The 12,110-nt window shown below is 40.8% G+C and overlaps 1 protein-coding gene across 13 annotated transcripts in view; it reads left to right on the top strand.

The window, feature by feature from the left end:
* Positions 1 to 10,870: 10,870 nt before the first annotated feature.
* ncam1a (neural cell adhesion molecule 1a) overlaps positions 10,871 to 12,110 on the top strand; it is a 261,999-nt gene continuing 260,759 nt past the window's right edge. For all 13 annotated transcript variants that reach the window (XM_055046945.1, XM_055046943.1, XM_055046949.1 and 10 more), the window contains exon 1: positions 10,871 to 11,138. In XM_055046945.1, the coding sequence (XP_054902920.1) occupies positions 11,087 to 11,138 (52 nt within the window). In that variant the 5' untranslated portion in view covers positions 10,871 to 11,086. The remainder of the gene's footprint in view (positions 11,139 to 12,110) is intronic.

Here is a 12,110-nt window from a genome sequence, read left to right as displayed (position 1 = left end):
TCGTTGCAATAAAGTGAGAGGCGGTCTCTGCAGCAGGTGGAAAATTCCCCAGTCAGCCAGATGAAGTGATCCCATTTCAGCTTTAGTAGCTGGAGTCGGAGCCAGAAATGTTTTGACACCACCGCTCCCTGTGGAGGGATACAGGAACAGTCTCATTGACTAGACACACTGTCTCGTGTCTTACTGTTGCTGACTCTAGGGGTCAGCTGGAGGGGACATGGTCTTATAAATGTGTGGACACCCTTGAACCTTTGTGTTATGAGTATAAACCGCAATGTGTTTTACCAGGGTTTTTTTTAATATAATGGAGTGGTTGTGCATGGCTTATTTGTACGCTTGTAGCCTATTTGTTCTTTGTAAAAATGGATCACTTTTAATTTGAATTTTTGAACATCAACAATCAAATTTGGCTGCAGATTCATAGCTGACTTTCATTTGTTCATTCCAACACATAAATGTGCTTTGATCTAAACCATCTGTTGTATCTTTGGGTGGATGTTTATGGTGGCCGACCTGCTGGAAGCTGAACCCCTATCTCAGACTCAGGTCGTATGCCGCCGCTAACAGGTTTTCTTCCCAGATTGTTCTGGATTTAGCACCATGCATCTTTGCATCAAGTAACTTGCTGAAGAACACCTGTACCACAGCAAGAGGCTGCCGCCACATGTTTCAAGCGCATGTGTTCAGGGTTATGTGCAGGGCTAGCGGTTTTCATGTATGCTAAACATTATTTGCTGTTTTGCAAAAAAACCTAAGAGCTTTCTTTTAACAATGACTTCCATTGACTTTCTTGTGTGTTTCTCTGAATAGAGCTCACTTTCAGTTTAGGTGGACGTTCATGTCTTGGTAAGTCAACAGGTGGTTCATCCTCTCTCAATGTTCAGATGATAGATTGATCAGAGCTCTGGGGAAATGTTCAAAGTCTGAGATGGGGTTGTAGAATCTAACGCTGCTTTAACGCCACCAGAACGTTCTCCCTGACCCGTCTGCTGGGTTCCACGATCTTCATGATGCTGATTGTTCTCTAAGTAACCTCTCAGGCCAGAAACTGTTAGACTGAGATATAATCATGCTCATCTGGAATGCCCTGGAATATTTTTTGGGGGTATCGGAATAAAGGGGGCCATCTACAGATGCACCCCTCACTCTTCAGCTTTGGAGAAAATTCTGCAAGTGAAATCTAAAGAATATGTTGAAGCTGTGGTTATAAATTGACAAAACATGAAGCTGTGTGTTGCTCCATGTATTCTTGTGCATAGGAGTAGTCTATATAGGAAGTACTTTGTTAGATCATACAGAGGTCTGGTTTCCATGTCAACCAGAAATGAGTGAGAGTATCTCATTGGCTTGTCCACAAAATACCATCTCTTTCATAAAGAGTGTATTTTTATTCTTCACTGAAGAGATTTCTGTTATCCAAACCCCCCTGTTTATTGGTTCAGCTGCTATTATAGATCCTAAAAGTCGATGTTAAACTTTTTGTTTTCCCACAAGCTGCTACCTCACAGCTTATTGGCATCTTTAGTTGTTTTGTGCACATATTCTGTATCTCGACATGATTTCCAAACAAATCACTGAATTGCATTTGATGTTTGCACATTGGGATGGATTTCTAGTTGTCTCTAGAGGTTGATTCTTTTCCTTTCAGAGTTATTGTCACTCCTGGGAAGGATGTGTACAAAATCTTATACTTACCTCTGTAATTTGACAGTGTCATAAAGATCTAACCTTTAATTGGAGAGTGTGGTGAGGGAATCTTAACTTTTTGTGGATTTTTAGAAACAGACCTTCAGTGTGTACTGGAGCGGTTCCCAGCTGAAGAGTGAAGCTGCTTAAAGCCGGAGGTCAGAGTTCTCCACATGAATAAGTTGGATTGCTCCCTCTCATTCGGGGTCCCTTCTCCTCATCTACAGCAGACGTTTGAGTACTTTCTATTTTTTATTAATTTATGATGGGATGAGGCAGGAGACGGATGGAAAAAGCGGGCCTCTCAGTTTCATAATATGTCAATGTTTCTAATCTCACGTGTAGATCAGAACTGGATCCCAAATATAAATGTCTTCAATAAGCCCTTCCTGTTTGGTGGCCAGGCTCATCTCATCCTTGGTGAGTAAATTGTGGGGATTTAAGCTGCAGAAAGGAAAAGATGCTTCCTGCGTTTCTCCCACCAGAGGTTTTCTTGGCATGTCCCTCTGGGAGGAGGCCTAGGGCAGACCCGGAAGAGGCTGAAGAAACGAATATCCCTTCTGGCCAGGGGACACTATGAGATGCTCTTGAATTGGTCTCTGGGGAGAGGAATGTTCGTCTTTCCCATCTGGACCTGATGTTGGCTAAACTGAAGGCAGGGGATGGCTGGTTTCCTCCTGGGTACAACCTCAAACCTCCGGCAGCAAAGAGGATAAGACGTTTCTGTGACAGAAAATCTGTTTGTTGCTTTTGTAACCCTGCAAAGATTTGTATGGCTGACTGCTGCAACATGCAACTGCAATGAGTTTATGGTGTTAGGCCAGCGTCCTACAGATGGAAGCTTTGCACCATTGAGTCTGCAGTCAAGTGCATCCACCAAATGTCTCGCTAAATGCCCGAAGTTTTTAGAATAAATCATTTAAGATGACCTGATTCTGCTGCAGACAGAGAAAATGTTTGAGGCCATGCTTTTATTATACTGTCAGATTTATATCCTGGAATAAATGTGTTTTTATTGCAGTTTTTTTTTTTCCAGCTCTCGTCTCACTCTGCGACAGAACATCTTTTTTTCTCATTTAGCCCTGGCTTCGATGCCTGGTTTTCATCATGGTGTTAAAATGGTGGGAAAAGCTGAGAGGATGTGGCATGTTTCAAGCGTAATTATCTTAAGAGAACTGGCTTGCACAGAAAGGAATTAGTACCACAGGAGGCTAGCAGCTCTCGCAGTCTTTTGCAGCGCAGCAAATATAATTGGTGAGAAGTGACAGAGGAGCAAAAGATGAAGTTTTTCCACAAAATTGAAGAGACATTAAAATTATTTCAAAGTATCTGCTCATGTCAAAACCTCTGCTTATGCTGCACCTGTTTCTAAATCTGATCGCAGGAGCAATAAAGAGCAGAAAAAAGCCCCATCAGATTAAAGTTCAGTGGAAGATTGAAGCAGTCCAACACTCTGGTCATTTTTGATTGGGCCAGTATGGCTCTCAACCCAGGGCAGCACATCTTTGAGGGAACTATGAGCAAAAAAACAAGTTGTAATTTGAATTCAACTCATTAATTATTAGCATGTCCTGTCAATAGGGAGTGGCGCCCCCTGGTGTTATAAACTCTAATAAAAGTTTCTGTTACTGTCTCTACCAGAACTAAAAGGTGTTAGTTATTTTAATGATCTTATTTACACTTATAGCTTGTCAGATATGTCTTTGATAGTTTACTCTATCTTTTGTATTCAAATCAAAATGAGATCATGGATCCCCGATGTCAGTCTCTGATCTTCCTGACAACAGCTGAGTCATCTGAGTATTTCTGCAGATGACACGACTTGGACTGGCCATACACTGCAAAAACATAAAATCTTAGTAATTTTGGTGTAGTTTATTGTGCAAGTATCTTAGTATACTTGAAATAAGACAGAACTGACAAAAGTAACTTTTCAGCAAGATATAGGAGCTTGTTTTAAGTCTAATTCCTAAAAAATTATGAGAGAAGTAGTTGCTCCATTGGCAGATGAGTTCGCTTATAACTAGACATAAAATAATCTTCCAGTGGAACTGAAACTTTTCAATCAACATTAAGAAATTGACTTAAAACAAGCGCCTAAATCTTGTTGAAAAGTTAATTTTGTATTTTCGTCTTATTCCAAATACCAAGATATTTGCATTAGGAATTAGACCCAAAATACTTGGTAAAATTGGACATTTTTGCAGGCTTTAATGCTACTTTAAGCAATAAGTGTTCCATAGAGTCTGAGATGTAAGGCTGAGCACCAGCCTGCAGTAAAGTAGTGTCATCATGAGAGCAGAAAAAAGTGCTGTAATTCACGGCCTAATTAGTGCACATCCTCTGAAAATAGAACGTCTTGTGTTGCATCGGATGTGCCAACATCTCCTTGAACAGCAAAGTATGCAGTTAATCTCCTTAATGTAGAGCAGAAGTTGATGAATTTTGGTGTCATAATTTGCATGACTGTGGAAGATGAATGTTGTAATTATGGCCAAATAAATCATTGACCAAGCAAAACCTATGATTCAGCCTCACAGTCTGAAGAATGATCAAGTCCTTGGGATCACAGTCACCGATTATAGGAAAACAAACATTGTTTTGCTGTGATGACGTTTTTGGTTAACACACAGACCCTTTCATGGGTCTGTGTGTTCTTCTGGGTCAGCAGTAGTTCTGGCCTTGGAACTCTTCCATAGAAGCCATTTATTTCACTCTTCTTATTCTTGAATCATGAACTCTGACCTCGACTGAGGTAGTGAGGTCTGCTGAGCTTTACATGTTGTTCTTGGTTCTTCTGGACCTTCTGGATGAGTTGTTGATTCGCTCTTGTAGTAGTTTTGGTTGTTCAGCCGGTGCTGGGTCGGTTCTCCTCTGTTCCGTGTTTTCACCACGTCAGGATAATGGTTCTATTATGGTTCTCTGGAGGCCCAAAGCCTGAGAAGTGGTTTTATATCCCCTTCTAGACTGTAAATGACTTTCTCATCTATTCTTTGCATTGAGGGGAATTGTGTTGCATTTTGAGATCTTTCAGCCTACTTCATGTTCAACAAGTTCTATTGAAAAGATTTCTTTGTTTTGCAGGACGGATGCCTGAGAGGTAAACTTAACCAAAGTCTCTATTTAGCACATCTAATTCAAAATTAAACAAGTGGATTATTACTTTGTCACACAGAAAAAACTTTTTGTTTTCTATCCAAGCTGTCTTTTTCTAAAATTCAAATTAGTTTGACCTAAAAGACGTAGGTGTTATTACAGATGGGGCAGAAAAACAAAATGTAACAGATTGTATTTTAGATTCTGCAGTATTGTTCCATTCAGAAATTATGCTTAAAAATTCAAAGTGCTGGGGAGTCGAGTGCATTTACACATTTGGCAAATTTATATGTCCTGAAAACTTTTAAAAAATGACCAATTATGTCTGATAGATTGGATCTCTGTGGAAAATGTCCTCCACAGCAAATGTGTAAAATATATTTTAAAAATTACCTGAAGTAACATAATCTTATCTTGGAGTAGCATAATTTCACACACATTGTTTAACATGATCTACAATTTCTGTTTGAGGAACAAACACTTGACAGTCAGTTCTTCTCGTTACTCTTCAAAATAGGAAAGACAAGCAAACATGTCACTCGAGTAAAGTAGATATGTGATTTCAAATAATAATAATAATAATAATAATAATAATAATAATAATAATAAAAACTCACATAAAGATGCCCACATCTATAGTTGGATCAATAATTAAACAAATAAAAGTGGAAATATGAAAATGAGAGTTTGGACAAGTTTATTTGCGTCCATAAGGCAGGGTTGCCTTGGCAATCAATTACTGCCATTTCTAAATGACTGAGCAAATTAATCTGTTTCAACTTTCGCTTTCACTGATTCTAGGTGATTATAAAAGAAGGTTTAAATTTTCTAAAACACTAAGATCAGCAAAGATAAATGGATTGTGTCTGGCTTTCAAACAAACCTCACAAAAACGACTCAAAATATGTCAGAGTGGACGACATGATGCAGCTTTACATCATTTGCCACGACAAAACGAAGGTTGGAAGCAAACTGCTTTAGCTGTAGTGCTGCTTGCCGAGGTCACAGAAACGTCTTCAGTGGAACATGTGCTATAATGTTCAGCTTTTAGGGGAATATATGAAATGATTGTACCAAATGTTTCCCTGCCGTTCTTCAACCCTTCTAGTCACATCACTTCAGCACTGTCCGTTATCACTGGCAGCCCTGGTAAGGATGTGTGCAAAGGTTCTGAAATAAATAAATGGGAGGTAAGGATGTCGGTAATTGGTGCAGCAGTGAGCTTTGGAGAGTTGACCTTGCTGACCCCTCCTCCTCTTTGTGCACTGTGCCAAAGTAAACTTGATTCCTGTCCCACGTTGTCTGGCACAGCTCCGGTTGTTCTACATTTTTACATTATTAATCTGGCCGCACAGTCACACCTGAAATGGAAGTGGAACAGTAAGTGAATGAAAACGCACTTGATTTATGGAATCGGCTCTAAACTTTCTAGACGCCTGCGTTGTTCGTTATCCTCCTTCTACAAATCAGTCCTCAAAAGTTTGAAACAAATCAACGCAAGTGAAACACTGGGGAGCAGACGACAATGGAAATGAAAAGGTTTGGGTATAAAAATATGGGTGTAATTTGTGTTGCAGGACAAGTCCCACCTCACAAAAGTGACGCATAACAAATCAGAATTTTATCTGTATGTTCAGTTTTATTTATATATCAATACGCAAGACAACAAAAAGGTGAAGAAGAGGAGGAAGGAGAGACATCCTAGAATCCCTCAGCCCATTTTATTGTCTTTTTTTCTAAATAAAAAACTAGTTGAGGTGCATTCTGCTACACTGTAAATGGTAAAGTAATAGTCTGTTTACAAAACAGTTTTTCCTTCATTTTGATTTGCTTCTGGTTCATGTCTCTAAAAACTAGATTAGTGAAAATATTCCTAAAAGTAAAACCGCAGCACAAAAATCCACTGGCACACTCCATGGGCAAATGGTCACATCATGTTCAAAGTGCTTTACATCATTAAAACATCGTCATCATTTATGAAATGAGCAATGAGCATTACAAATGCCTTCATCAAAATCATCCAGCGGATACACATCAGACATGTTGATCAATGTTTCACTTACTGCTAATCACAGGCAACTCAACTGGTTGGTTTTTAGTCCTGATTTAAAGGAACTCAGTGTTTCAGCTGTTTTGCAGTTTTCTGGAACAGAGAAAAGAAAGTTTATTTGGATGTGTCTCTCGCCTCTGAAAACCTTCCACATCAGCAGGTTTCAGATGGAAATGCTTCCTGTCACAGTTTTCTGCTGAAATATGTTGGAAAACCCAATCAGAGGAGAAGCAGGCGGTGCCTGTCAGAACAGCCTTCAGACGAGGAGCAGGTTAGTAACCCACACTCTGTACATGGGCAGAAGAACTGCACTCAGGTGAATTCCTGACAGTTTTACTGAGTCTTGAAAAATCTCAGTCCACATTGGATGTGGTTTGATCTGGATTTGGGGAGTCAGACTCTGAGCAGCTGGAGGAAAAGATTTCAGCAGTGAAACTCTGACCTGATGGTACTTTTGATCTCAGCCTGGAGACTCTGATCAGGTGTTCCTCACCTGTCAGATAAATGACAACTATGCCTGAACATTTGGAGCTCTGAGTTTGGAAGCTAATGTAGAAACAAGTCGGGTGACCAGTATTAAACAGTAAAATGACTTTATTGGTGCTTTTTATTGTTTTTCCTTTGGTGAACCTAAAGACATCATGCCTTAAAATAAAATGACATTTTGTTTTTTTCTGTTCCTCGTCTTACGAGTGGAAAGAAATAAAAAAAAAGATTCAGTTCTTTCACCTTGTGAAACTGTCACAACTTGTTTCACTAAAAGAAACCAATCAGAAATCCTTCAAACAGTAGCAGTGTTTCAAATCTAGACTTGTTACTGCAGTAATACCTCCCATGCTTTGTTCGTCACACTGTTTGGACTTTATTTTTAATGTTCATTGCCTCGTTCACCATGAGGTGTGATGCTGCCTTTCTTTGCCAGATCACTTTTTTCAGGGAGATCTTCCTCTTAGTCTGTCTCCTTTCTGGAAAAATGAAGGTTTAATGAACTAAAATAAAGTGAGTCTTTTCCCACACACACACCGAGTGTGTGTGTAGAGCCTGTGGTGACGGTTGGGCGGCAGCGTGAGGCAGGCAGGCAGTCTGCAGGTGCTTCAATGTTTCTCCAGCAGGATCTTCTTGATTTACCTTCAGAGAATGCTTGCAGACATATTGCTGTGACCCTGAACAGTTCATTCATAACTTGCATTGGAATTTCTTTTTTGCAGACATGTGCATAGAAGGTGTCCTCTAGATAAGCACAGAGAATCAAAGGGAAGTGTGTCATATACATATAGTACATGATCCCCATCGACGATCTGATAACGAGCACAACAGGATGATGTGAAAATCTATTTTTTTTTTCTTATTATTATTATCTACTCACACTCGCAGGAGGAAGTCGAGGGAAATCAAAGGGAGGCACATCTTGGGCTCTGGCGATCTAAACCAGTGACCCTGTGGATTCGTAACTGACCAGGAAATTAATGTGGATTCAGTCCACAACACATGCAGTGAGGCTCACGCTTCATTTTCATAGAACTGTGATTTCCACATCTCTTTGCCACAGGATCTCTGTGTGAGGTAGGAGGGCAGGCGATGGCAACACCTGGAGGCAACCTGCTCCATTTCCTGGTAGTTTTTTTTTTTTTTTTACAGTCCACATTCATTATGTTGACACTGACAAATGTACTGTTAAAATAATGAACCATTAACAGCCAGGTTTTGGGAGCTGTATATGCTTTACACCACTTTGGGTCTTATCTTATGCCAAACCTTTATGCACACAGTTGGCTCCTGCTGTGTGGCTTCTTAAATTTCAGTGGATATCAGCGACTTTTAAAAACACGTAGCTTTCATAACTCATTAGTTTTTAAAACTCTAGTTTCTTAGATTAGAAGAAACTTTGGTCTTCTTCACAAAGGTAAAACTTTTATCCTTCCATTTACTTAACAGAACATAAGACAGACTTTTATTCTGTTACTAATAGAATCAACATGGAAAATTGGTCAACACAAAAAAGATTTTTAAAAAGTTTAGAAATGGGAGGGGATTTTAAATGACCATATTTCTCTTGTTTCGCCAGATACATGGAGGTTAAAACAATCCTGACTTTAGTCTCAATAGTGTTTTTTTATGTGAGAAAATTGGTAAAGTTTGAAATGTCAAGATGTTTTCTGTTGAGTAAATTTCTTTTGGTTGAGCCTTAAAAGCCAGCAGACCAGCTGAAGGAGGTAGGAAAACAGAGTATTTCATGTGAAAGGTGAAAATCTAAAGGTTTGTTGATGACTGCTCAGTTTGGCTCCGGACTGGAGTGTAAAGTAGAGGACGGATGTCTGCCCATTTCTGCTGGTGCTGCATGAGGATGACAAGGTTTTAAATGCAGAATGTCAGGATTACTGAACAATAAAAAAAAAACCTGACTGCATGTGTGGATGTTTCTGTGTGGTTTTGATCACTAAGATCAGATGTCGTGCTCACTTTTCACCTTGAAACACTGAACCAGGAAATGATTGACAGAAACAATTGATGCAAAGATACTCAAAGTGAAAACAGATGTATAATTACAAATTGTTTATCTTTAGTCGCATTGATTATTGCAACAGCGTCTTCACAGGTCCGTCCAACAAATCAATCAAACAGCTGCAGCTGATCCAGAAGCTGCTGCTCGCGTTCTCACTAAAACCAGGAAGATAGAGCACATAACACCAGTTTTAAAGTCCCTCCACTGGTTCCCTGTAGCTCAAAGAATAGATTTTAAAATACTGTTGTTAGTTTATAAATTAATGAACGGTTTGGCACCACAATACATCAAAGATCTGCTGTTGTTGTATCAACCTTCTAGACCTCTAAGGTCTTCCGGTTCTGGTCTACTCTGCATCCCCAGAACCAGAACCAAGAGAGGAGAAGCAGCTTTCAGCATCTATGCACCAAAACTTTGGAACAAACTTCCAGAAAACTGTAAAACAGCAGAAACCCTGATTTCTTTTAAATCGCAATTAAAAACACACCTGTTTAGAAATGTTTTTGAAATGTAATATGTAACAATGTATTGTCTATTATATGTTGCATGACTTTGTGTTCTTGTGTTTATGATGTAAAGCACTTTGAAATGCCTTGCTGAAATGTGCTATACAAATAAAATTTGATTGATTGATTGATTGATTGATTGAAATGTGGACGAATTTGTTCTTTATGAAGAAAATCCATTAGGAGAAACTTTGAGGGTGAATTTCTCACTAAAGAAGAGACAGAGAAGAGCCGACATTCAGCTGTGTTCTTGGAGAGTATCTTCGTGTTTTAATGCGTCGAACATTGTTGTAAACACTTTCAAATTCTGTTTAAATAAAATGCAGCTTGTCATTTGTTCCTACTTTTTTCATTCAGTTATATACTTTATCCAAAAGATACAATAAATGTTGTAGAATCAAGTGATGTTTGGCTGTAAGAAGGACGGATAGATGGAGAAATGCATGGACAGCTATTGTAAGGATGGATGGCAGAGGAATGGATAGATTGTGGAAACTGGAACGATGGTGGAAAAATTGATGTGGCCAGATTGCCAGACGGGACACAGGGGAAAAAATCTGGAAATTGGTTTTCTTTCTTTTCTCTTTCCATACTTCTTCAGATTGGGAGCAATATAACAATTTTCCAGACTTTCTGGAACTGGGAATAGTCACGAAATGTTGACCTGTAAACCATTCTTCTCCCCAGTTCTTGTCAAAACTCTGAAAAAAACCCTCAATTTTCCACATTTGTTCCTTAATGCTCTGAATCTTAATTACTCCTCATATCTTGCAGAACTTTGCACATTCCTAATCGTATTAAGCGGAATTACAGAGGCCATCATTGTGACCATCTGCTGCCGCTGCGCGCCCCGTGTGGATGCTACAGCCGCCTCGGCTCGACTCGGCTCGGCTCGGCCCGGCCCGCCTCCTCTGTGTGTGTGAAGGGGGTGGGGGAAGGACGAGGAGAGAGGTGGGTGGGGGGGAGGCAGGATTCTGGCGGGCGGAGTGATCCATGCTGGTATCCGCTCAGTGCGTGTGTGTGCGCGTCGGTGCGAGCTTCGGCTGCTGCTGCTTGTCACTCACTGTGCCGCGGCGCGAACACGGGTAGCCACAAGGACCAAAAACCCGTCCTGTTGCAGCTGCTGTTTTACGTCCCTGGAAAAAAAAAGGAAGAAGAGAAAAGAAAAGCCGCACAGAGGCTGCTCTGTGTTCATCCAGAAGCTCTCCGCTTGATCTTCAAGGAGAATATCTGTGAGACATTACAATGCTTCAGATAAGGGACGTCCTCTGGGGACTGCTGTTCACCGGCTGTGCAGGTGAGAGCACTCGTTTATTTCTAACAATAGGAGATTAAGTCCTGGCGGTTTCCCACAGCGGAGCTGCTGAGTGGAGGCAGAGCAGCATCCTCTGGCTGCGTCCACAGCACCGGCTCCGGACCGGAGCAGGAGGAGGCTGCTGCTGCTGCTGCTGAAGCTGCTGCTGCTGCTGCCGGGCTTCCGTTCCTTTCACAAACACAACCATCCGAATAAAAAAGTTTCTCCAGGAGGAGAAATGTCTGCCGTCTATGCGCAGATCAAGTATAACGCGCGAAAAGAGAAACGAGCCTTGATTCTGACTGACTGCAGACTTTCAAATCAGACATATTTTCGACATACAGCTTTTGAAACTAAAAAGTATCCCAGACCAGATCTGGTGGGGATCATTTTCTTCTGAGTTTGTGCTTTCTGGTCCGCTGTGAAGGGAATCTTGGTGTTGTGCGCAGCAGTTTGAGAGCCGGAGTTGTTTTGCGGGAGAGGATGCTGGCAGGGGCCGCAGGGGGGGACCGTGTCTGCGCTTCCTTGACCCAAACCAGCGCGTTTTATTTTTCTGACTTCAGCACGGAATCCATCCGAGCCTGAAAATCCGCCCATTGAGCTGCACGCATGAAATCAGCGCAACAACCTTTTTTTTGTCTGTGTGTTCAGAAAGTCCCCCTCTGCTCTGTTGGTTCGGTGACGCGCCACTGATGGCGTGTCAGAGAGTGGGTCTCTTTTCACGCTGATGCTTTGTTTCAAGTTTAACAGCCCAAAAAAAAAAAAAAGGAAAAAAAAAATCCACCTTTTTAGATTTGCTAAACCCGTTTCCAGCTCGGTTAGCCGCAGTTATATTGCGCCATTCTCTGTTTCATGCACAAAGAAATTCCTTTTATTGCGCCAGTTTGGGTCTGTTTCTGTTTAGATGTACCTGCGATCCAGATTAACAGTAATTTACTGCCTGTACGCATCCGAGCCGCTCTCCCTCTAGTTATC

The sequence above is a fragment of the Poeciliopsis prolifica genome, unplaced genomic scaffold, assembly GCF_027474105.1.
Source record: "Poeciliopsis prolifica strain line A6 unplaced genomic scaffold, Auburn_PproV2 SCAFFOLD024, whole genome shotgun sequence".
In the NCBI taxonomy this organism is placed as follows: domain Eukaryota; kingdom Metazoa; phylum Chordata; class Actinopteri; order Cyprinodontiformes; family Poeciliidae; genus Poeciliopsis; species Poeciliopsis prolifica.
The sequence above is the reverse complement of the archived record's forward strand: the minus strand, read 5'-3'. Positions and strand labels throughout refer to the sequence as shown.